The sequence below is a fragment of the Hyperoodon ampullatus genome, assembly GCF_949752795.1.
Source record: "Hyperoodon ampullatus genome assembly, chromosome: 19".
Classification (NCBI taxonomy): Eukaryota; Metazoa; Chordata; class Mammalia; order Artiodactyla; family Ziphiidae; genus Hyperoodon; species Hyperoodon ampullatus.
Window position 1 is genome coordinate 15559278 of NC_136932.1, and position 26387 is coordinate 15585664.

General features: G+C 52.3%; 1 protein-coding gene across 4 annotated transcripts in view; it reads left to right on the top strand.

Moving 5' to 3' along the window:
* Positions 1–300: 300 nt before the first annotated feature.
* The window catches only part of TBC1D16 (TBC1 domain family member 16), a gene marked incomplete at both ends in the record, with an annotated part of 62932 nt that continues 36845 nt past the window's right edge, over positions 301–26387 (top strand). For all 4 annotated transcript variants that reach the window (XM_079725127.1, XM_079725128.1, XM_079725129.1 and 1 more), the window contains 2 exons: positions 301–478; positions 3397–3994. In XM_079725127.1, the coding sequence (XP_079581253.1) occupies positions 301–478; positions 3397–3994 (776 nt within the window). The remainder of the gene's footprint in view (positions 479–3396; positions 3995–26387) is intronic.

A 26387-nucleotide genomic window follows, 5' to 3' on the forward strand; every position in this document is an offset into this window, starting at 1 on the left:
CCGTGTACCGCAAAAAAAAAAAAAAAAAAAAAAAAAGAATGACTCAGCCCCAAGTGTCCGTAGCGCCACTGTTGAGAACCCAGCTCACCCTCCATATGGCCTTGTGCTAGCAGGACCCCTTCTGTGGTTCCACAGCTTCCGTTTCCAGCCTACTGGTGTGGGGTAGAATGCTGCCCCAGGGATACCCAGTCCAAGTTCATGACCTTGGCCATGCCTTTTCTCTCTCTTCCTCCCCCAGGCAGGTCTGGAAGAGCCCCGCCTGGGCCCAAGTGTGCAGAGGATGGAAACACTCCCCCGGCAATGTCTCTGGGCCGCCTCCTTCGCCGGGCCTCCTCCAAAGCCTCAGACCTCTTGACCCTCACCCCCGGTGGTGGCGGTGGGCCCCCTTCCGTCCTGGATGGGGAGATCATCTACTCTAAGAACAATGTCTGCGTGCACCCGCCGGAAGGGTTGCAGGGGCTCGGGGAGCACCACCCAGGTGAGCCCAGAGTGGGGAGGCCTGGGGTGACAGGCCTGGGGTCACATGCTGGGAGAGGAAGGCTTGGGGTCACAGACCTGGGAGGGGAGGGCTGTGGAGTCACAGGCCTGGGGAGAGCTGGCTGATCTCTCTAAAGTTAGCAAGCTCCTGCGTCACTTCTCCATTTGCCCTAATTTCCCCATCTGGGAAGCAGGCCAGTGACCTTTGACTCATGGAGGGGAGGCAGGATGGTTTAAGGGGAATTAGCCTGAATTTGCAAGTAGAAGAGGGCATTTGAGCACTACAGGGCTTCTGGGAGCAGGGAGCCCCCTGTGCGCGGGGAGGGAAACCAGAAGGGAAGCGGGGCATCCTCTTCTGCAGGAACCTGCCCAGTGAGAGGCTTTCCGCCAGGCCCCCTTGAGCATGTGCAGGAACATAGCCCTCAGGACAGTCTTGGTGGTTTCGTCCCTTCCTGCAGTCCAGAGTGTGGGGTGAGGACTGAGTGGGGCATGAAGCAGGCCTAGGAATCTGGGGACGTGGAAATCTTTGATCCTGCACACCCTCTGTGCTTAAATCCTCTGTTTTGAAATCGGGGAAGAAAATTCTTAGACTCTGCAGGGATGGAGATGGAGGAGGGTCCTTTCCTGACCCTCCACATGGGAGCCCGGAGTTACCCTGAGCCATTCCTGGGACACTCCAGCCCATGGCTTTCCTTGGTCCCAGGAGTGGGAAACTTTTCCTGTAGTGGCGGTGACTTTGCTATCTTTTGCTAAGCCACAGAGAAAGAAACTACATTTTTTCCAGGGCTCCAGTTGTATTCTGAGCCCCCAAACATCAAGCTTCCTTGTGCACTAAGGGAGTGGGCACAGATTCTCTTTGCAGGAGTGTCACTGACTGTGACTATTCTGAGGCAGGGGGTGTTAGACCTGGTTATGGCAGCCCAGAACTCACACCTGAGTCCCTCAGCCCTGCTGCTCTGAGGAAGCATCAAAAAGATGGGTTAGTGATACTAGAGGTCTGTGTGGTCCTTTGTCATTTGCACAAATGACTTGCAACAGACAAATGTATCGCTTTACGTAATTTGCACAACAACCTCATGAGAGTGGCTGGAGCCTGGGCAGGCCTGTCTCTCCGACAAGGAGGCTGGTGCTCAGAGGTGCTCCCCAATGCCAGCCTGGGGTGGAGGTGGGGTGAGGGCAGGCCCTGGGCTCGTCCTGTGGCCTCCTTAGGCTGCTGAAAGGTGCTTCCGTATCGCCAGTCCCAGTGCACCGGCAGCCTGGCTGCAGCCCACCTGAGTCCAGACAGAGGTCCCACATCAGATGTCAATACATTTAAAATTATGAATTACAATCAGATCTGGGCACTTTAATGCATGCAAATTATGTGTCAACAAAATACTGAATAAATAAATTAATAAAAAAAGACAAGTTTAAATTATACTAATGAACTCTTTGAAGAGTATTCTGTCCTCCTGCCTTGATAAGCATATCTTTACAGTCACCCGGATAGTTAGGTGCAGACTTAGAATCACCAGACCCTCCAGGTTCCAAAGCAGGAAAGCCGGCTTCTGGCCCCAGCTCTTTCCTGCACTACAGGGGCCCCGGGTGGTCTCCTGGGGACACCAAAGCCCCATCCACAGCCCCCACATACAGCTCAGGTGGGAAGCCCCGAGCAGGCCCTGGAAGCAGACTCTGAACTGTGAGGGCAGGGGATTCCAGGGTCCTGGTCCCTGGAGTGTGCTCTAGAAGGGTGTGCAGGCTCTGGGTGGCATGTCACCTTGACCCTGTGGACGCCTGACCACGGGACCAACTCCGAGGACTTGGGGTGCCAGGTGCAGAGGTTCTGGGCCTGGGTCTGAGGGTGTTACATGTTCTGGGCATAAAACAAAAAAAATAGCAGCAGCCTTTGGAGGGCTTCTGATATCATCCTGTTGTGATGGGAGGCAAGGGAGAGGGGACCAGAGGTCTCAGGCTCCCTTCCCAACCCAAAGCCACGTGATCTGCGGGTGTGGAGACACTTGGCGTCACCCGAATGTTATCCTTCTGCATAACTGGCTGACAGCCCTGGAGTTCCCCCCACCTCTTTTGGAAATGGGAGCCAGGCTAAGGATTCTGGGTTGAGCCAGAGCCCTGGGGCGTGAAAGGAACCCCAGTTCCTGCCCCAGGGGCTTCTCAGAACAGAAACCAGGAGGCCTGGGAACCTGGTGCAACAGGCCCAGGAGTCAGGACACCCCGAAATGGCAGGTGCTGCAGGAGGAAAGGCCACCTTTCCCCAGACTGAGCAGTCAGGGGCCCGAAGAGCCCACCCACGCACTGCCGGCGGCCTTGGAGAATCGCTCTTCTCATTTTTGTCAGCAGTGCAGGGCATGACATCGAGATGGCCCCCTCTTCCAAAACAGTGGTAAGGAAGAAATGCTAAGAAGCCACAGCCAACTGGAAAAGGCCCAAATGCCACTCGTCTTGGATTTATTCTTTTTGGGACATAACAATAAAATCTGCTGCCTGTATCCCTTCTAAGACTGTGGTGAGGCTGTGAAGCCAGTGGGGCTTCTGGGCCTCTGTGTTCCTCCCCAATTCCCTGGGCTTGCCCAGACCGGGAGGCTGATGGAGGCAGGGAAGCTCTGGAGCCCCCAGACAGTGGACAGGGTGGGGCTCTGAACGAGGGGAGGAGGGAAAGCACAGGACGGGCTGCTGCTTGAGGTCCCGGGCCCACTGGATCTGCTAAGTGTATGTGCTTAGAAAATGCCCACAGCACTCATTCATCCTGCGCTCAACTGTATCCCTCAGGTGTGTTTTCTTAGGGCCAGGCTGTGTCTGGAGCCTGGCTAGTCTGCACAGCCCCACAGTTTTACCAACCCAGGTGTGGCTCCTACGAGAAACCAGCCAGTGGCACTTCGTGCATGGCCCTCCCTAACCATCTGTGCTCCTGACCCTTCTTAGGCTACCTGTGCTTGTACATGGAGAAGGATGAACTGCTGGGGGCTACGCTCATCCTCGCATGGGTCCCCAACTCCCGGATCCAGAAGCAGGACGAGGAGGCGCTACGTTACATCACCCCCGAGAGCTCCCCTGTGCGCAAGGCACCCCGCCCTCGGGGCCGGCATACCCAGAGCTCGGGGGCCCCCCACCCACCGTCCCCCATGGAGCCCAGGCCCACCCTAATCCCCAGAGATGAGGACATCCTGGTGGTGGCCCAGAGCATCCGAGACCCCGAGCGTGTCAGCCCTTCGCCCGAGGACGGGGAGAAGCTGGCCCTGGGCTTGGGGACAGACAGCTCCCTCCTGGCCTCTCAGCCGGCCCACAGCGACTCCGGAATCTTGTCGGCGGTCAGTTCGCAGGACGGGACGGAAGAGGGCCGGGAGCCGCGACCCGAGGCAGGCGAGGAGGAGGGCTCCTTGGAGCTGTCGACCGAGGGCGTGAGCAGGGCCAGCTCCTTCGACTCGGACTCAGAGGCCTTCTCTTCACCCTTCTGCCTCTCGCCCATCAGCGCCGCGCTCGCAGAGAGCAGCAGCTCTGTGTTCCTGGAAAGCGAGAACGGGTGAGTTCCTGACCCCCCACTGCCTCTCTGGAGCCAAGGGCAGTGGCATTTGTCCCCGCTCTGCTCACTGAGTGCTGCGGATGCCTGCATCCCATCCCGCAGGTACCAGAGCCTCTGTACGCTGTCCCCTCACTTCACACCACCCTAGGGGATTGTGATGGATGCACAGTCCGGGGGAGGGGGGCTGGGGGTTCCCTGCCTTTTCTCTCCCCTTCCCTAGGACTAAACATTCCCTGCCAGGTCTGACTGGCCCCATAACCCCCCTGGTGCCAGGCCCCAGGAGTCCAGGTGTCTTTTGTGCTCATCTCTGGAGGAGATGGTCGGTTATCCCACAACCCCCAGGCAAACTCAGGGAGGCCTGGGTGGTGGCTGAAGGCTTGTGGGGGAGGCCTGGTCGCCAGCCAGGCTCTGTGCTCTACCTGGGGCCAAGCCAGGCACGTGGCCCGGCCCGCCAGAGGCGTCCCTAGCCTTGCTACTTCTCACACCCTCAAGCTGTAAGAGGCTGGAACACAACCCTGGGGGAAGTTGGCAGCATTTACTGTACAGCCCCAGAGCCCAGGGGAGCCAGATGCCTGGACACACTGGCGGGCTCACTGGCCACACAGGCAGGGACCAGGACGGGCAGCAGTGAGACCTGCCCCCTGCCTGATTGGGGAGGGTTGTTGCAGTCTCATGGCGGCCACCACACAGCGTCGTTAGGGGGCCTCAGGGCCTCCCAGAGGTAGGTGTGCACAAGGCTCATGAACCACAGGCTTGGCCTAACCCAGAGCAGCTGGGGAAGGCCTGGGATGGGCAGGTGTGGGGCTTCTGCCGCCCCTTCTCATGCTCGGCTGTGGTCCTTGTTCTCATTAGATTTCTAGGCTAATAATGGTGATGATAGTAAGCGCTGACATAATCAAACAGTCAGCACACAATTATTGAGCTCATGAGATGAGATGGGCATGTGATAAGTGTGAATGGTCTGAGCTTTGCCTGGGCACTGGGCATGTGTGCCATGGATTAATTCTTTTTATGCTCACAACCATCCATCCCAAACCCTGTGATGTAGGTGCTAACATCAACCCCTGTGTATAGAAGAGGAAAGCGAGGCTCAGAGAGAGGTTAAGGAACTTGCTGGAGGTCACCCAGCTAATTTAGGAGCTGAGTCAGATTCGAACCCTGCTGGGTCTACACCAGACCTAGAGCACATAAGGTCACATGAACTGATGTAATCCCAGGAGAAAAGGAGCGGGGCGGAGGAACGCAGAATGCTTTGCTGGCTTCAGCCGGAAGGAATTTGAGATGGATTCATTCCTGTTTTCTTCCCCTCAGTAAGATGTGGTCCATTAAAGCCCAAGGGTAAACTGATAACATCCGTCTCAAGTACTGGAGGGTGCATGTAAGGGGAGCGGTCAGCTGTAGTCGAGGACTCCAGTGCCCCATGAGGTTCCCTGAGCCGTGTGCTGTTTCCCACCAGGAAACCAGGCTGAGAACATAACTCAAAGCCACGCCTGGGTCCCCGCTGCCAGTGGGGCTCTGTCAGCGCTCCCCCTGCTGCTGCCACACTACCAGTCACTCCCCATCCCCCTCCCTCAGCCACTTTCTGTCTCTATGGATTTGCCTGTTCTGGACATTTCACCTCAATGGTATCATCCAACTTGTGTCTTTTTGTGTCTGGCTCCTTCCCTAAGGTCCATCCAAGTGTGTCAGCACTCCGTTTGTGTGTCTGGCTAATATTCCCAACAATTTCCACCTCCAGTTGGATTTGGAAGCATTATTCTGTATCGAGTGCAGACTCCTGAGCTAAAGCTGGGTGGCATCTGTCAGGTGTGAAAGTTTGGCTGCCCCACGATGAGTCCTTTCTGTGGTCATGCTTTGGGAGCCCTACTTTTACCTTCCAGATCGCTGCTCCACCCAATTTAATTTAGGGGTCATGTTTCTGCTTAGAGCTGCAAGACGTGCTTGGAAGACTAGTGTTGTCAGGGGGCTCCTTCCCTCGCCGTGGAGCTCCAACAATTCCATATTGCTTGCTTTTCTGGCCCAACCAGTCCAATTCAGCCAAGGCTTTGGGCTGGGGCAGAATGGCCACGAGTGTGGTCCCTCCCTGCCTCCCGGGAGCGTGTGCTTCAGTCAGGGGCTGATGTGGAAACAGCCTGGCTTTGAGACGGAATGTGAGAGGTATTACAGGGAGGTACCCTGGTTCCTGACCCAGCCGTGCTTGACAGGTTGCTGGGAGCTTAAAAAAAAAAAACAGATGTGATTTCAAAAGGGGCTGGGTGGGCCCTGGAATCTACATTTCCTGCCAGGCCGTCCCTGCAGTTCATGTTTACTTGCTTCTTTGCTCTCAGAGCTGAGTTGCAGTTTTGTCTCCCCACCGCATCTGAGACCTGGAAGCAAAGCTGGTGTTCCTCCACTCCCTCCCTCCCACAGCTCCTGCCCTGTGATGGGCCTGGAAATTGGGACTAAATGGTCACTAGTACTGGGTGCTATAGAGCAGGGCTTCCCAGCCCAGCGAAAAATGAGAATGCCCCAGGCAGCTTTGAAGGCTCCTGATGCCCAGGCCACACGCAAACTGATTGAACCAGAATGGCTGGGTTGGGGCCCGGGCCTGGGCAGTGTTTGACCTCCCCAGGGGTTTCCAAAGTGCTGCCAGGTATGAGAACCGCTGCTGGGGTGGGGAGCACGGGGAGAGAGGCGTGGGCCTTGTGCCTCAGGCAGAGGGCATCTGGGGCGAGGTCCTGGAGAACTGGCATCTGCTGGACCAGACACCCCTCAGGGAGCTTGTCTTTGAGGACTTGAATGCACTCATAGTGGCTCCTGGAGCAGAGGCTCCTAATTTAACTGGGAATTGGCTCCCTGGGAGGGGAGCAGGCAGGCTGGCTCATGGGATCCCTCTGGTGGCAGAACTGAAGAACTACACATGGAGGCTGAGCCTGAGGCTGGGGGTGGGCGAGGAGGGGGAAGCAGCCCCCATCCGAGTGTCCCCTAAACATTTTGTTATGTGGCTGGTAGTTCATAGAAGGGCTGAGTGGTTAGAAAGGCAGTGTCCATTCGTGTGCTACCTGCGGGGTATAGCCCGGCACAGCCTCATCCCTAGATGGCAAGGCCACCTGCCATAGCCACCCCACCAGCCCCAGCACAGTGATGGCTGGAAATCCTTGACTATATGAGTGTCCAAGGACTATTGGGAAATGGGTGGACAAGGAGAGCTGTGCTGCTGACTTGTCTTCATGGACCCTCCTCCCATGGAGATCTGAGTTATACAAGCAGGGTTTAGGGTCTGTGGCTCTCAGCCCCGTACATTCCACAGTGTCAGAAATCAAGGCTTTGGATTGAGATGAAGGTGAGGATGACCATCGACAAGATAAGTGGCCATCCCATCATTCGCTTCTGTCCTGAGAGGTACCCAGTCTCAAGGGCCAGTTGGATGAGGGTGTCATATAACAGGACCTGCATGTGGACCCCCATGTGGCGTGTCAATTGCTCCCCCTTGGGGAAGTGTGTGGCAATATGTATGAGCTGAAACACAGCTCCCACTCCCTAAATCAAAAGGTCTCTTCCGGAACTCGTCCTAAGAAATAATCTAAACTCAGAAATAAAGCACATTTGCATGAAGATGTTCATCATGCTGTTCTTTACAATGGAGGAAAAAGGGGAAGAATCTAGAGAAGGAGACCCATCCATTACAGTTTATCTTCCAGATCAAGGGATTTTTAACAGGGGTCCATGAGCCCCCTGAAGTCTTACACCACTTCCTGTATGTATGCTCATGGGTGTGCATTTTCCTGAGGAGGGAGCACCCTCTGACTCCCCAAAATGTTCAGAACCTCGGTACTGCCAGACAGAAGAATGTGTATTTGTAAAGGCTGTGCTGCAGCATGGAAATTTATAGTGCATCACAAACAAAACAGGTAGCAAATGATGTGCACATTTTGATTGAAATCTATGGAAAGGCCTGATGCATGAATGAGGTGGGCCAAGCAGTGCTGCCCACTAGAACTTTCCAGATCTATGCCTTCGAGATAACACCACTGGCTTGCTCAGCTAGGGAACACTTGAAAGGTGGCTAGTGTGACTGACACACTGCATTTTTTATTTTATGTGATATTGATCGAGATAAATTTAAGTGGCACATGTGATCACTCTATTGGACAGCACAGGTTGAGAGGAAGCTGTGCCAATACGTTAGGATAGCGTGGTTACGAGTAATCTTTTTCTTTTCTCATGTTTCAAAAATGTTACAGTGTGGTTATATTAATCATAAACCCACACACAGCTTAGACTGGCTCACCCTTGTCCACTGTCTTGCATGCTTGTTTTTTTATTTTTGTTCTTTGGGAGTATTTTGGCCGTGCCGCACGGCCTGTGGAATCTTAGTTCCCCGACCAGGGATGGAACCCGTGCCCCCTGCAGTGGGAGCACAGAGTCTTAACCGCTGGTCTGCCAGGGAAGTCCCTTGCAAGCTTGTTAATGAGAAGACCTCCTAGACCCTGTGAGGTCCTTCCCATGAAGCTGATGCTGATGGTCTGCCACCCTCGTCCCCAGAGTTGTCATCGGTGCCCCCACCCCCAGGGTAAATGTGTGCTGTGTTTCCCCTCTCTCATCCCCTCCTTTGTCATTCTTGGTGTGTGTTCTTGGGGCGGCCATCCCGAGTGAAGGGTGGCGTTCAGGTTACAGAACGAGCTGGATGGCCTTGCCACGCAGGGACTCTCGCCATGGCTTCATTGGTGCAGTGGTCCAGCCAGCCCAGACGTGGGTCCAGGAGAGCCGGGTACAGCGCCAGGGGGCCGCGGGCTGCCTGCCCTTGGGGTCTTGCTCCGATGCTCACCTGCCTCCTGACCTCCTGTCCTCTCCTCTTTTCCCACACACGTGGTGTTTTGGCCAGCCGGCCCCAGCAGGCTCACCCTTCCCCAGCCTCCCTCCAGCTGGAATGTTCTCCCCTCCCCTGCTGAAACCCCAGCCAGACTGCGGTCTCCTCCGTGACCCCTGCTCGCTCTACAGAGCTCCTGCTGCTTTCCCCGGGCGTCTCATTTGTGTGGCATTTAACATATGCCGCCTTGTGCTGTTGCTTTTCCGTGAGACTTACCTGTCACCTGGACCAGTGCCGTTCTATAGAACTTTCCGTGGTGATGAACGCTGTCCCATGTGGTAGCCACTGGCCACATGTGGCTGCGGAACCCTGGAAATGTGGCTCTGGCAATTGAGCGACTGGATTTTTAATTTATTCATCTTCACTGAATTTAAAGTTCAATAGCCACAGGCAGCAAGGGCTTTGTGTTGGACAGTGCAGGTCCAGACGAAACAGTGCTTGTGAGGGGGATGGAGGGAGTAGTCACACTCCTGGCAAAGAGTAGCCCCTCAAAATGCTCTGTCAAGGGGAAAAGGGGAAAAGACCAGAAAACTGAACAGGTGTTCCCCCACCCACCCACGCAGGGGCTGGCTTACTAGGGGGTGGGTGACAGGAGGGGTCACAAGCAGAAGCCAGTGAGGAGGGACGGTGACAACGGATGAAGGCGCCCACCCCGCAGAGGGAGCCAGGCTGAAATAAATGGCAGCTTAAGTGCTTTTTGCCTTTAGGAGGAAAAGGCTCTGTGACACCAGAGTATCAACCGTAAAGGCTGAATTATTCATACCTTCTCGTTGTCATTGGTATAACAGGCCCTGCTCTGGGGAGAATCCAGCCTCTGAGAAGGACCTGGAGCCCATGAGCTTGGTGGGCCAGGTCCAAGTGCTGAGTATCATTGATGGGGGGCTGCCAGGAGGGACCCAGAGGGTGTCATTCTGGGTCACCCAAAGCCTGGTTTGGGGCAGGTTATGTGATGCCATGAGATTCCTAGTTGCTTTGGGCGGTTTTCATAAATAGCCTTGCCCCATTCCTTTTCTGTCCAACCATCTCAGGGGAAGCGGACAAGCCTGCAGGAGTGAGAGATTCATCCAGAACCACTCACTCCTGGAGACGGGGTCGGGGGGGGGGGCGGTGATATAAACGAGGGAGACGCTTTTCACCCCTTCCCACCCATAGTAGCTGAAGCAAATAAGAACCCTCTCCCACCTCTGGGATGGGAGGCTGAGAAGAGGGGAGCCAGAAGGATGGGACCCTAAAAAGATGAAGGGGGGAGCAACAGGGAATGGCCAGTGGCTAGACCAGTGGATGTCCTTGGAGGCCATTCCAGCAGCAGTGGGACTGGGGAAGGGGTGAGGGAAGGTCCTGGGGCTGCTGCCGCCTAGGAAGGGAGGATGATGGTCGGAGAGGAGCTGTGGGACGGAATGCTGGGGGATGAGTGTGGGCTCCAGAGAGATTTAGGAGGTGGCATGGCCAAGAGTTGGTGAGAGATAGGATGGCCAGGCGCTGGGGGGTGCACCCCCCACCCCCCAAATTTCAGGAAGATATATCTGAGGTAACTCAGTATTGGGTTAGCCCGGGTGCCCCGGGTCCCCCTGATGTCCTGAGGATGCTCCTGGAACACCCACCCTCACCCCTTCGGGGCCCCCAGCAGCAGCCTGGCAGCCAGGAAGCTGGCAGCTTCCAAAGATCTGTTGTTTGGGTTTGTTTGTGCTTCTGTAACCGGGAGCTGAGATTTATTTCTTTAAAACATCCCATCTCCCGACACCCTGCAATCTGTTCTGTGCGTCGTTAAGACTAATCTTGTCTTATGTTTCTGTAGCACTCGGCAGGCTCTGTGCCGGCATCTCTCCCTCCACACCCACCGCCCGCCTGTTCCAAGCCCCCCCAGCCAAGGTGGCAGTCACCCGTCACTCCCCATCTCTGTGCCTGGGGATGGCTGGTAGCAGTGGTCCAAAGGAAGCCGCTCCGAGAAGGGCAGCTGGTGGGACTGAGCCCTTGGACCTGCCTGGGAGCCTCACTGCTAGGCAGGGAAGCCAGGCACTGCCTGGGGAGGAGAATGGCCCTTCACTGTCTGCCCTGCAGCTCTAGAAACGCATTGATGGGCGGCTGCCACTGCCTCCAGGAGCTTGGAGGGGCTGCCAGGCAATTCAGGCTGGGTCTCGACAGTGCCCAGTCCCTTGGTGTGAGACTTAGGGCAGCTGTTGGCTCAGACACACTGTCTTGGGAGGGAAGGGGCAGGCCAGCTGGGCTGGGCAAGATCTGCAGTCAGATGTGAACCAAGTCCCACGTGATCCCTGGGGCATGAGCTTGGCGAGGTGTTTAATCTCTCTGCCTCAGTTTCCTCATCTGTGAAATGGGTCCGTTGTGAAGCCAAAGAGAGACGAAGAGCAAAAGCACTTCGAAAAGGTTCAGCACAGAGTAGGCAAATGGTAGTCATTTACCAGGATGATAAAAATAAAAGTGGCACTTTTATGGCACCTACCAGTGTGCCAGCCAGATATTAAGTGCTTTGTGTTAGTTTCCTGGGGCCGCCATAAAGAAGGACCGCAAACTGGGCAGCTTAGAAAAACAGAGAGGGATTCTCACAGTTCTGGAGGCCAGAAGTCCAAAATTAAGGTGTCTAAAGGGCCTTGCTCCCTCTGAAGCTCCAGGGAGGATCCATCCTGCCTCTGCCAGCTCCTGGTGCTCCAGCCATTCCTCATGGCTGCGCCCCTCCAATCTCTGCCTCCATCGTCATGTGGCTTCTCTTCTTGTAAGGACACCAATCCTTGGATTTAGGGCCCACTCTCAATGTAGGATGATCTCATCTTGGGATCTTTAACTAATTATATCTGTAAAGACCTTGTTGCCAGATAGGGTCATATTACGAGGTTCCAGGTGGATGTGAATTTGGGGGACACTATTCAACCCAGCACGTGCTTTGTGGGTACTGACCATTTAACCCTTAAAACAATGCCTGTGGTCAGCGCTGTTCTTCTCCTGTTGTAGAGAAGGCTGAGGCACAGGGTCACAGAACGAAGGCTCCTAGCTGAGGTACCAGCTCTGAAGTTAAGAAAGCAAAACAAAATCGGGCCCTGTGAAGCCCCTGTTTCCATCATCACTTGGCATATCAGTCGCCCCTCCTGGCCCAGCCCTGGCAGCCCTCTGGGTCTGTTCAGGAGCCCTCCTGAGAGGCTTGTGGGGCCCGAGCAAAGATGCTGTGGAAATCTACTTTAAAAGTGACAAAAGTAATATATGTATATTTTAGAAATTTGGGAGGAAAGGCATAAAGAAAATATTTATGGTCATCAATCATTTCGGCATTGCTATTATCATTTTGGTTTGCTTCTCTCTGGTCTTTCAAAGTTGGGGATTGTAATTGTCCATCTCAGGGGTCAGCAGATCTTTTCTGTAAAGGGCCATGTAGTGCGTATTTTCAGCTTTTTGAACTGTACAGCCTCTGTGTAGCTTCTTAACTCTGCCCATAGAGAGAAAGCAGCCACTAGCAATATGGAAGTAGTTGGGCGTGGCTGGGTTCCAATAAAACTTGATTTATGGACTCTTTGAATTTCATATAATTTTCATGTGTCATGAAATATTTCCCTCTTTTTGCCCTTTTCAACATTTAAAAATGTTTAAACCCATTCTTCAATTAAAAACCTGCACACGGATGTTTGTAGCAGGTTCCGTCATAAATGCCAAACTTGGAAGCAACAGATGTTCGTTCTTCAGTAGGTGAATGGAGAAATAAACTGGTCCATCTAGACAAGGGAATTCTATTCGGTGCTAAAAAGAAATGAGCTATCAAGACAGGAAAAGACATGGAGGAAACTTAAATGCATGTTGCTAAGTGAGAGAAGCCAATCGGAAAAGGCTACAGACTGTGTGATTCCAACTATATGACTTTCTGGAAAAGTCAAAGCTATGGAGACAGTAAAAAAAAGATCTGTTGTTGCCAAGGATTAGAGGAGAGGGAGGGTTGAATAGAGCACAGAGGATTTTTAGGGCAGTGAAACTATTCTGGGTGACACTGTAATGCTGATACATGTCCTTATGCATTTGTTAACACCCATAGAATGTACAGCACCAAGAGTGAACCATAACGTAAACTATGGGCTTTAGATATTAATAATAATGTATTGATATTGGTTCATCAATCATAACAAATGTACCACGCTAATGCAAAATGTTAATAATAGGGGAAAGGCTGTGTGTGAGTGGAGGAGTATCTAGGAACTCTTTGTACCTTCTGCTCAACTTTTCTGTAAACCTAAAACTGCCCTAAAAAATAAAGTCTATTAAAAAATATTCTTAGTTCATGGGTTGTACAAAGACAGACAGCGGGCCATTATGTGCTGATGCCAGGTCTAAACCAGCACTGTCCAGTAAAAATGTAATGTGAGCCACATAAAATTTAAAATTTTATAGTAGTCTTGTTTTTAAAAACTCTATTTTGGGCTCCCTTGGTGGCGCAGTGGTTGAGAGTCCGCCTGCCGATGCAGGGGACACGGGTTCGTGCCCCGGTCCAGGAAGATCCCACATGCCGCGGAGCGGCTAGGCCCGTGAGCCGTGGCCGCTGAGCCTGCGCGTCTGGAGTCTGGGCTCCGCAACGGGAGAGGCCACAGCAGTGAGAGGCCCGCGTATAGCAAAAAAAAAATAAAACAAACAAACTCTATTTTGACATAACTATAGAGTCACAGGAAGTTGCAAAAAATGTACAGGGAGGTCCCATGCATCCTTCATCCAATCTCTCCTGATGGCAGCATCCCGTGGAAAACCATAGTACATGCTGCAGACCAGGAAATGGAGGTGGGTACAACTCACAGATCTGGCTGGTCTTTCAAGCACCCATTTGTGTGTGCATGTGTATAGATTCCTGTGCAGTTGTATCCCATGTGTAGCTTTGTGTAACCACGACCACAGTCAAGGTACAGAACAGTTCCATCATCACACGGCTCATACACTCCCCTCATAGTCACAGCCACTACTCTATTCTCTGTCTCTGAAGACTTTCATATAAATGGAATCACACTCTCTGTAACCTTGATATGGGCCTTTTTCACTCAGCATAATGCCCTTGAGCTCCATCCAAGCCATCGTATGCATCCGTAGTTCTGTCCTTTTTATTGCTGAGTAGTATTCCGTGGTGTATACAGATCAGTTTGTTTAACTGTCTGCCCTTTGAAGGAAGTTCATTGATGGGTTGTTTCCAGTTTGGGGCATTTATGAATAAAGCTGTTGTGAGTATTTCTCTGGGAGAAATTCCCAGGGGTGCAATTGCTGGGTCATATGTATGGTAGTTGCATGTTTCGTTTTAAAAGGAATTGCCCAAACTGTTTTCCAGAGTAGCTCTGCCATCTTACATTTTGACCAGCAGTATGTGAGTGGTACAGTTTCTCCACACCCTCACCAGCGTTTGGTGTGGTCACTATTTTATTTTTTGGCCATTTTGATATGCGTGTAGTGGTATCTCATTGTGGTTTTAATTTGCATTTCCCTAATGATTAGTGATGTTGAGCATCTTTTCATGTGTTTCTTTACCATCTGTTTATCCTCTTTGGTGAAATGTTTCTTCATGTCTTTTGCTTATATTCTAACCATTTTTTTTTAACTGTTACATTTTTGAGAGTTCTTTTTATCTTCTGGATACTAGTCCTTTGTTAGATACGTGATGTGCAAGTATTTCTCCCAGTCTGTAGTTATCTTTTCATCCTCCCAGCAGGATCTTTCACAGAGCAAAATATTTTAATTCTGTTGACACCCAATTTATCAGGTTTTTTTTCTTATGGATTTTGCTTTTGGTGTCAGGTCTAAGAACTCCTGGCCTAGTCCTGAATCCCAGAGATGATCTCCTGTTATTTTCCTAAAAATTTTATTGTTTTACATTTTGCATGTAAGTCCATGACCCATTTTGAGTTAACTTCAGTGGAAGGAGTGAGGCTTAGGGTAAGGTTTGTCTTTTAGCCTGGGGATGTTTGGTTGCCCCAGGACCATTGAGAAGGCCAACCCTCCTCCATGGAACTGCTTTTGCACTTTTGCCAAAAGTCAGTTGGGCATATTTGTGTAGGTCTAATAGCCACATTTTAATAAGTAAAAAAGAGACATGTAAAATTAATTTTAATAATTACCCAGTATATGCAAAATATTACCATTTTAGCATGCGATCAATATTAAAAGTTGATGAGAGATGTTTAATATTCTCTATCTTTGTACTTAGTCTTGGGAATCCCATGCAAGCTTTAACCCTAGAGCACATCTCAGTTTTAATTCGCCACATTTCAAGTGCTTGATGCCATGTATGGCACAGGGCCGCTGAGTTGGCCAGCTCTAGTCTCTGTTGGTTGGTGTCCTGCTTTTGTTTTGTTTTTGTTTTTATATTTTTTAATGTTCTCTGGCCAGCCCTCTTCCTTTTTCCTTGATGGCTGTGTGGCTTCTAGGAGGAGGTCTAGAGAGCATTCTGTTGCTCCTGCTTGTTGTGGGGAAGGTTCTGTAGCCCTGACCCCTCCCTGGCTTGGAGCAGGGATTCTGAAAGTCACCAGCCAAGTGTGTCACCCAAGGAAGCAAGATTCCAAAGAGATGCATGGTGGAGCCCTTGCATGGGTGGATCTTCTTGAAATCGTGCTATTGTCTACTGCTCCCCCCGCCCCCGCAAGGACCATCAGCTCTTTACAAAGCTGGCCTCTTTCTATGAAAGCTGTCAGGACAGGGAGGAAATAGGTGCATCAACCCTCCTGAAGTGAAAAGAAGGAAGTTCAGCCTCTGGGAGAGGCTGTGCTCCCCAGGGAATTGGCATGCCCACTGCAGGATGGCTGTCGAAGGACAGGAAATGAAATTGTTGTTGGCCCTTCCCCCTCAGCTCATAAACCAAGACAGCCCCTCTGGAGGTACCTGATGCAACCCTCGATTTGTTGCAGGGGTTAGTGGGGATGCCCTCTGCAGGCTGTGTTGCTCTGACTGCACAGAGCCCCACTCGGGAGCAGAAAGCTAGAGGCCCTGGGGGCCCTGGCTTTTGCATCAGCAGCCCTGGCAGGGACTCTGCAGGGCCCGGGGCCCACCTGAGCTTCTGAGAGCTCTGAGCGTGAGGTCACAGAGCAATGATGTGACAGTGCCTCCCAGGTGAGACGGGAGCCCGAGCTCTGCCTTTCGGGACTCCCGCTTGGCTGTTGCAATGTAACCCAATACCTGATGAAATCCTCCCTAAAAGCGAGGGTGGGGGGCAAATGACCTTTGTCTTTTGATCAGAACGTTCCTGTATCCTCTACTGCTTGCCTTAACGTTCATTCCCAGCAGAGTAAACAAGGCATTTTTACTTGGATTTTCCTTTCAATTCAACCAGTGTTCCCTAAATGCCTGTGATGTGCCAGGGAGAAAGGGCTCCTGGTGGCCCCTCCACCATATCCAGAATGTGCTTCCTTGCTTCAGGGAATCTGTTTGGGGAACCTGAGAGTATCGTTTCCCTGACGATCTGACAGCTGAAGCCCAGCCACACTGGTCATTGCAAACCGCCTGCCCTTTGAAAGTCATGGGCTGGAGGAAGCAGGCCTGGACTCTGGTGCCAGCAGGTGGCCTCGAGCAAATTCCCGACCTTCCTTAGCGGCAGGCAGTGACACAGATGGTCCTTAAGTGTGGCCACCCTGGAGCCGAGCCCCTGGTCACCTCCCAGCTCTGCCCAGCCCTGTGCCCTGGCAAGTCTCCATCTTCACTGCCCCGCCTTTTGTCCCACACAGTGGGACAGTGACCATCCATGCCCACGAGACCATCACGGGCAAGGCCCCTAAGTGCCCTGGAGGTTCCCAGGAGGAGGCATGGAGACCAGCCTGCAGGCTTAGATGGCACGTGCCTCTTCTGTTACATTTCATTTGATGGTTTCCAAGATGGGATGCAGACCCTCTAGAGAAGGGGGCCTTTCCTGAGGAGGGGTTTTGGGGCCCCAAAGGCCTATAGGAAGGAGGTGCCTGCCAGGGTCGAGGTAACATGGGAGTAAGAAGTCAGAAGCGGAAATGTTCTGGAAGGAGAGAGGGAGGCTGTCTCGTGGGTCACAGAAAGGGAGATTCGCACACATCTAGAAGGGAGAGGGAGGAGACCTGGGACCCAGCAAAGCGGGTGGGGGTGGGGTGGATTTGGCCTCTCCCAGGGGCCCCAGGGCTGGCGGTTAGGGCCGGACCCTGTAGATGGTAAAGGCATCAGGATCTGTCTTGCTTCTGTAAATATTTAAACACTGGGAGGATTATTTTTGGTAGCTACGGTCTCTCTCCAAGCCTGGCAGGCTGCCGGGCTGCTGGGAAGAGTGTCGAGTGACAGCGGGCTCCCTGCACGCTCCCCGGTGCTCTGCGTGTGCACGGCCACAGCAGCCACGATTTAATTGGGGTCATGGTCCCCCCTTTTGGGAGAGGGTGGACAGGCACAGGCTTATAGGCTTTCACCTTCAGGGTGAAACTGACGTGACCAACATGGATGTCAGGTCTCAGAAGTTCCCCTGACGGTAGTTGAAAGTGACAGTGCCTTGAGCTTCCAAACCACGAGCAGGGAAGTGTAGGGCCAGCTGCCCGACCGGGCACCCCCCAGGGAGGTTGCCACACTCCACCAGACCCACCTGGGGTGAAAGGACACATTGTGTGCCCCGCAGAGCATGAGGGGCTGCAGAGAGCCGTCTTTGTCGGGTCCACGGGGCTGACGTGCAGAGAAGCCTGCTCTCCGGGCGGGCGTGGACGTGGGGCACCGAGGGCCACCTGGGCGCGACTCTCTGGGAGTGGCAGCCCGTTTCCTCCAGCCCCAGAATCAGGTCTGTCTGGACATCACGGCCCTGCAGCTTCCCCATGAAAGACGAGACTGGCAAACACCATCCTTTGAAACTCCATTTTCCTGGAGGTGGCACTTCAGCTGAGGAGGGCTCTCCATGTGCCCAGCAGATGGCAGGCTTCCCCCAGATCAGCCAGGGGTGTCCCCTGCCCGCTGAACCCGCCGTGCCTCCTGACCCCACCCCCACCCGGTCTCCCCAGACAGGAAGTTCCATCTGCCCTTTGTTGCTCACCTGTCCGCACTCACTTCTCACTGCCCCCTCCCGAGGGGCTCCCTGAGGGTGTGCTGTTGGGAGGGGGACACAAGCTCAGACCCAAGCCGGCCTCCCTTGGCTGTGGAGCTGCCAGACGCTCCTTTCCTGTGTCCTGTCTCTGTTTTCAGCCAGCTTCTGTCTCCCCACTGACTTTCTGTCTCCTCTCTGGGGGTCTGATGGGTGGAGTATTGCCAGCATGACGCCCCCCAACCTTGCGCCATCCACGCCTCCCCAGAGATCAGATGGGTCCTAGACAGGCTTGGCCTCTGGCCCCAGAGCAGAGGTGCACGGCTGATGTCAGACCTGGGATGTGAGGAAGCGGTCAACCAGATATGGTCGCACACAGGGATGCAGCCTGGTTCCTGTCCTTCTCACTGCCCCTGTGGATGTGCTGACCCCTAGGACAGCCCAGCTGAGTCTCAAGGGTGGCCTTGTTTGAGATTTACTTTGCTGGACCCCCTCTTTTTAAAAAAATTATGATTTTTATTCAATATATAAATAATACGTGGTTAATACAGAAGTGTTAGATATAAAGGGATGGTGCTCCAAAGAATTGAAAGCAGGGACTCAAACAGATATTTGTACAGTCAGGTTCATAGCAACATTACTCACAATAGCCGAAAGGTGGAAGCAACCCAAGTGTCCATTGATGGATGAATGGATAAATAAAGTGTGGACCATCCACACAATGGAATAGTATTCAGCCTTAAAAAGGAAGGAAATTCTGACAGAGGCTACAACATGGATGAACCTTGAGGGCATTATGCTACATGAAATCAGCCAGTCACAAAAGGACCAATATTGTATGATTCCACTCATATTAGGTTCCTAGAATTGTCAGATTTATAGAGCCAGAGAGTAGAAAAGAGGTTACCAGGGGCTGGGGGAGGGTGATGGGGAGTTTGTTTCATGGGGACAGAGTTTCAGTTTGGGAAGATGAAGAAGCTCTGGAGATGGATGGTGGTGATGGTTGCACAACAATGTGAATGCACTTAATGCCACTGGACTATACAGTTAAAATGGTCAATTTTATGTTATGTGTATTTTGCCACAGTAGAAGAAAGGACAAAGAAGGGAAAAGAAGTTGAGATCATCAGGGTAATTGGGACTGTGAGAAACCACCTTGGGTGCACATCTTCCCGACCTTTTGAGAACCAACTTTTTCAGATTAGCCATAAGCCTATGTCGATTGTCCCCTGCCCCAACATTGGTCTGGAACTTCAGGCACTGGGCAGTCATGGCCATATGGCCTAGGACTCCTGTCTGGGAGCATCTCTGTGCCAGCTCTGGTGCAGCTGCCATGTACCTCTGTCTAGGCTGGAAGGAGAGGCCGTCAAGGCAGGCCACGGCACCATGGCCAGAGGGCTGACCGTGGCCTGGGCTCCCACCACCTGTCTCCTCCTGGTGACCAGGGCCTGAGACTGGTCGCCACACATGCCTCCCTGTAAGAGGGACGTATGCCTGCTCTCAACATGTCTTGTTCAACCCAAATCGAAGGCGGCGGAAAGTCAAATTCAGTTCTAGGCCCTGAAAACTGGTTCTTCTGAGACTCTGGTGGGCGGGGAAACCTGGAGGAAGCTCCCGGAGGCTTGTCAAGGTCAGATCAGGAGATACTGCTATCCCAGCCTTTTCCAGAACTTAGAAAAATAGACTCTCCCCGTCGTCTTCTGGGAATTGGGAAACTGAGCATGCCCTTCTGGGTGCCTGTCACTGAAGGGAGGGCACCATGGGTCCCCCTAAACAGGACCCCGAGCCCCCAGCCTCCCCACCTCCTGCCCCAGAGGATGGGCGTTGACACTGGGAATCCAGAAGGGGGCATCAGGGAGGGGCATGCCAGCCATGAGGGTCTCCCTCCCACCCCCCAGTAACCTCTACCAATAGCGTGTGATGAGATTGGCCAGGACCAGTGTTTATGCCCCTCCTCTTACAGCAGGAGCACTGGTTTTTCTATTAATGAATGTTCTAGAGTCCTCCCAGCCTGCAGCAAAGCTAAAGGCAGCTTGGGTCACAGGCAAAATGAGCGAGGGCCACTGGGGAGGCGGGCCTGGCTTGTGGGAACTGGGCTGGTGAAGCTGGCCTGCCCTCCACTGCCCACCTTCTGTTAGCCTTCTGGGCTCCGAGGTGGCTACTGTCATTGCCCAAACCCCTCTCCTTCTTGCCCTGGGGCCAAGTAGCAGGAGGTGGGGTACCAGTTGGGGTGGGTCCCAGGACCAATGCCAACTGCCCCAGAGGGCACGCCTGCCTTCTCAGAGGGACCCAGACACAAATTCCAGGCCTCCAGAAACAGCTAATCATGGAGTGACCTTTGAGTCTGGCAGGTGCTCAGCCAAAGATCAGCATGAACTTGCCCCAAATGGCCAGTGTCCCTAATGGCACAGGTCAGGACCTCCAGGCTGCCCTGGGGCCCACCTCTGGGGTCATCCCTCACGGGACAGCCCAGGCGGAGCCTGAGCCCCTGATGACTCAGCACCCTTCACCTCTGCCAGGACAGGGTCACCCTGCAGACGGTGCCTGCGCAGACTTGCCCGTCCAGCCAGGGTGAGAACAGCCCCGCCCACATGGGGAGAAGCCTTTAAAACAATTCTGGCCTCTGCACAGGCCCTTAACCCTGGCGGGGGTAGGGGAGTGGCAAAGATACCTGTACTTATTAGGACTTTCTCTGCAGCAGGCAAAAAATCATGTTTTTTTGTCCTCGAGAACACCCAGCGCCACGTGTATTTTGGAGGCCCCTCTGTCACTCAAACAAGGCTTAAAGAGGAATGGTCACCTGCTCAAGGCCACACTGATGGAGATGACCGGAAACCGGTTAAAAGGCTTTGGGCGTTTAACCGAGTACAGAGCGGTAGCCCCCAGCTTTGAGAACTCCACTCCGATTGTTTAATGGGCAGAATTCACTCCTTGCTCACAGTTCCTCTTTGTCAGGGGAAAGCGGTGCTGCCTGTGGGGGTCTTACTGGTTCCCCACATTTGGGGTGCCCTTGGGGCCACCTCGAGTCCAATCTGTGAGTGGGATTGCAGGTCACCGCTCCCTAGCCATTCACACCATGCTTTTACCCAGAGTTGGCGTTTGTATAATGGATGGTGGAAAATGTCCCCACTCATCCCTATGCTTTTTCCCCCATTTTTAAAGAAACGTCCTTTGGGGAAAACTTGTTCTCTCTTAATTGATTGAAAGACTTTTCCTTGGCAGAACTGAGAATACTGGGTCCCCAGAAAGGGCCCGGGGTTGGGGGCAGGCATGGGGTGGGATGTGGTACACCGTCCAGCCTGGCAGAAGTGGGAGGCATGGCCATGTCTGGGCTTTTCCACGGGGCTGGCCAGGGCACACTTCACTGTGCTTGGCAGAACTGAGCTTTGAGGCTTTAACTGACAAAACAAGCAGGGACCACTGAGTTTTGCTTTGTGGCTGATTAACGATTAAAGGGACTAACATTCCATGCATAAAACCTTCCAGAAAAACTCCCTTCACCCCTAAAGTGAATGGTTTGGGGTTTGTCCTCTTTGCAGTGGAATGGGTGTGTTGAGGTGCTGGTGTGCGCTGGTGGAATTCTTGGTTCGGAACACAGGGGAGCAGCCGCGGCTGCGAGGAGCAGGCAAGCTGTGTGTGTCTGACTTTCCACCACCATGTAATGATTGGGCAGATCCAGGGAACCCCAGCGGGTGGTGCCCACCGCGCCCCTTGGTAGCTGACGGTGTAGGGTTTGGACTTAACACACAGCTCTCTGTAGTTGACAAAGGAAAACTATTTCCAGTTTGGGCAAACTGGCCACAGCCGTTGCTGAAGCTGGGGGAGAGGCCCGCCAACTTGGTGTGACTTTTTGGATGGCAGTGTTTTGTTTTGTGACTTTGGAAAGAACATGAAAGACTAGGCAGACGTCCACTTGCCAAGGAGCCCAGGGCTGGTGGCCAGGTCAGCACCTCCCTGGCAGGTGTCAGGGAAAACGTTCAAAGTAAATAAATGCAGTGATTTCTGGGAGTGCATAATACCTTTCCCCTCTCTTTCCTAATCCCAGCGCCTGGGGCTGGAACCCCACAGGGAAAGTTCTTGTCCTTTCATAACTGAAGGTTGGCCTGGGCCTGGACGGGAATGGGGATCCTGGCTTAAAACACACGTCCACACTCACATACACATGTGTACACAGACATACGACATATATGCGCACACACACATACACATACACCAGACATGCACACACCCCACACACATACACATACACAGTTTCAGGGAGAAGAACTTGAGAGTATTTTGTTTGAGTCAGAAGAAAATATTCAATATCCTCTCATTCTCCTCTACATGTTTAGTTTTTCCTTTGCTGTTTTTAAGAAAATCACTTTCGGAATTGCTGGGCTAGTTTTTCCAAGTTTAAGATACAGTCAGCCCTTTGTATCTGCAGGTTCAGCATCTGCTGATCAACCAACCTCAGATTGAAAACACTTGAGAAAAAAATTTTCTAGAAAGTTCCAAAAAGCAGAACTTGAATTTGCCACATACCAGCAACTATTTACCTGGCATGGACATTGGATTTACAACTATGTAGATAGCATTGCCACTGCATTAGGTATTATAAGTCATCTAGAGACGGTTTAAAGTTTATGGGAGGATACATCCCCAGTGTTCACGGCAGCACTATTTATAATAGCCGAGACATGGAAGCAACCTAAGTGTCCATCTACAGATGAATGGATAAAGAAGATGTGGTATATATACACAATGGAATATTACTCGGCCATAAAAAAGAATGAAAAAATGCCATTAGCAGCAACAAGGACGGACCTAGAGATTATCATACTAAGTGAAATAAGTCATATAGAGAAAGACAAATATCATATGATATCACTTATATGTGGAATCTAAAAAAATGGTACAAATGAATTTATCTACAAAACAGAAATAGACTCACAGACATAGAAAACAAACTTATGGTTACCAAAGGGAAAAGGAGGGGAGGAATAAATTAGGAGTTTAAGATTAACAGATATATACTACTATATATAAAATAGATAAGCAACAAGGATCTACTGTATAGCACAGGGAACTATATTCAATATCTTGTAACAACCTATAATGGAAAACGAATATATTTATATATATGTGTATATATACATGTATATGTATATAGAACTGAATCACTTTCCTGAAACTAACACAACTATACTTAATCAACTATACTTCAATATAAAGAAAGAAATAAATAATGTATCCAGGAGGATATGAGTCGGTTATATGCCAATACTATGCCATTTTATATGAGACTTGAGCATCCTCAGATTTTGGTATCCACAGGGGTCCTGGAGCCAATCCACCACGGGCATGAGGAAGGACTGAATAGCCTCTAGATCTCATACAGACATAACATCCAAGACCCTCAGAGGGTTCCAAGCCTGTGGGCCTCCAAACACGTGTGTTTGCCCCGTATTAAAAGCTCCACAAAGGAAAATTCCTCGCCTGCCTCTAAGCCAGCTGCTGTTGAAAGAGCCCCCAAGCCCCTCTGAACCCAAATCTCCTTATTCCTAAATAATGTCCTTTCCCCTGAGAACCAGCTTGCAGCAGTGCCCAGAGTTCTCCCGGCGGAGTGAGGCCACAGTCACAAAACGGGGGGAAAATACTTCCCAGGGGCACGCCCCACCCGCAGCCTGCACCCTCGGAGAGAGTGATGGTTCCTGGTCACCGGGCACATGCCTACACTTGTTTGTCCTGTTTTTAAAATAACCATCCTTAAAGAAATGCTTGCTCCTCACCACCCCCAGACCAAGATGTTCTGGACAATTCCCTCTCTTGGTTGGGTGGGGCCACAGCCTGGAAGACGCTTCCTGCGAGCCTGCTCCTGGCTGGAGGCCCGATTCTGCTCCGGGCAGTGATACAGCCCCGCCACCATTCCCAGTCCTGACCTTCTGTTGCCCACGGTGGAGGTGCCTGGGCTCCACCTTGCATCCGAGGGCCTCTGTGTAAACAAAATACCCCAGGTGACTTTGCTCCAAGGCCACTGCAGGAAGGGAGCCTGGGAAACACAGCAGCAGAGCCCACAGGGCAAAGGGACAGCTGACCTCAAGTCCAGCTCCTCTCAGCGGTCGTGGTAAAGGCAGCCCAGGGCCTGCCTGGACAGCCCCCAACCCAATCCTGCCCAGCCTGCCCAGGAAGGGCCTCGGACATCAGTCTGGCTGCAGGCTTCTCATTCAACCAAACCTACCCACTGACCTAACAGGAGCGACATGTCCCACTGAGGATGCAGGATACAGGGCTCAGCCACAGCCTCCTGAAGGGTCAGGTTTGCCGAGCTCTTCCTGGTGAATGGGAAACCCAACTGGGATGTTGCTTTCCAAGGTTAAACCCACTCACTTGCTGGAGCGGCCCCGTCCTTTTGTAAGACACAGGAATGGTGCATTGTGGGCATGCAGGCCCCACTCATCCTTCAAAGCAGGAGTTGCTGCCCTGAGTCCGTGCTTTCTCAGGCGGCAGGGGCAGACTTTGTCCTCTCCTTTGTCCTCTGATGCAGATCTCAGGGTGAGGATGTTCTGCAGGCAGGGGCTCTGGAAAATGTCCTGGGGGCTATGGAGCCACGTGGTTGTGTTGAGGATTTGGGGCCGAGGGGCCTGCTCTTAAGCTCTGATTCGAAACTGTGCATTTGTGACAATCAAAAACATCCGCTTGGGCTGGATATCTGTCTGGGAGGATGATCAGAGATCTTGCACTCAAGAAGTGAATGCATTCTTGCAATGTGGAGCTTATGCCCAGCGTGCCCTAGAAGTACAAGGTCTGAGACCAGTGTACAAAGCTAGTGATGGCTTTGGGCCCAAAGTGGGTGGATGCGAACCCAACAGCACCTTTGCTGCCTCTGCACCCCACCCCCTGCATTGGGACCATGCAGGAATTGGCACTGCAGTGATTTATGCAAGTGCTAATCAAAAGCTTTTATTTTCTGATGATCTCTCCATTTGATGGATGTCAGATGCCAGTGCAGTCAAAATATAAACAGATTCAAGTCGGAACATTTCAAAGAAACTAGCCGTTCCAGAGAGCAGAGGACAGCGCCCCTTACGCCGCCTGGCAAAGAGTTTCATTGGGGAAAATTATTTTTCATCACCTTTTTGGGTTCTATTTAAATTAAGCTTCACCAAGCAAGTTTGGCAGCAACGGAAGGCTCCTAATTCGGTCCCCCTTGACCTCTGCTGCCTTGATTGGCAGTTTGTTGCCGGGCAGGAAGTTATGCCCGCGAGGTAGGAGCAGCAGAACAAATGCCCTAGGACAGCTCTGCGTCCCCCAAGGACCCCAGCGGAGCGGGGAGAGCACGCAATTAGAGAGGTCTTCACACAGAAAGTTAATTAGCTACTAAATAGCATTTAGCACAGTTTACGATGGGAAATGCATGTCTGAAAAGCAAATGGAGACCAGTGAATAATGGCGGCCACAAGATGGGTGGGGGGGGAGGGTCCTGGCCACTGGCACTTCACCCCTCGGGCCTGACTCAACGCCAGGGTCTCAGGACATGGGGCCTGCGTTCCCTCGAGGGTGGAGGGAAGGAACCTGAGATGGCGCAGTCCACGTGCCCAGGATCTGTCCCCTCTGAGAATGAGGGCCAGGAACCCCAGGACCAGGCAGGGCAGGATGTCCCCCAAGACTCCGCCTGCCCTTGGAGTGGCTGTCCTGCCTCCCACCTGCTGTCCAGCTTCCCAGTCATAGAAATTAGTTCAATATGCCTTCAGTTCCTGGGAACTGTATGTGTGCTGGGTTGAAGGGTGTCCCCCCAAGTTCATGTCCCCCAGAACCTCAGAGCAGAACCGTCTTGAGAAGGGTCTTTGCAGATAGAATTAAGCCAAGGATCAAAACGAGATCATACTGGATTAGGGTGGGCCCTACATCCAGTAAGTGTCCTTATAAAAGACAGAAAAGGACACCCAGACATGGGGCGGAGCCTGTGTGACACGGAGGCAGAGATCGAAGTGATGCAGCTGCAAATCTAGGAACCGGGCGGTGGGGGGTTGCCGGAGCTGCCAGAAGCAGGGAGAGGCAGGAAGGACTCTGTCCTGGAGCCTTCAGAGGGAGCATGGCCCTATGGACACCTTGATTTTGGACTTCTGGCCTCCAGGAGTGTGAGAGAATAGATTCTGTTGTTTTAAGGCACCCGGTTCGTGATGATTTGTTAAGGCAGCCCTGGGAAATGAATAGTGTAGGGGCCACACTAGAGCCCCACCTCGGTCCGTGGGAGGCCCGGCATGGGTGCTGGTGTCTGAAGCCAGAGATGGGTTGGTAGCCAGGAGAAAACCAGGGGCCCCAGAGGGGCGGGGTAGGTGTCAGGGCCGCCCTCGTGTTCTGTTACATCCCAGTATTAACTCTCATATGCTCGTTTGACCTACTTGATTTATTTGCCTGCTGAAACCGTGGGTTGGTGGCTTGCGGCAATCTTTTTGCTTTTTGTTTGTTTGTTTTTGCCTTTGGTGTTTTTAATGATTTGGAGGGTTTTTTCTTTTTTAATTATAAAAGTAACACCTACTTACTAAATAAATTTTGGAAAATAGGAAAAAGATAAAACAAGGGGGTGA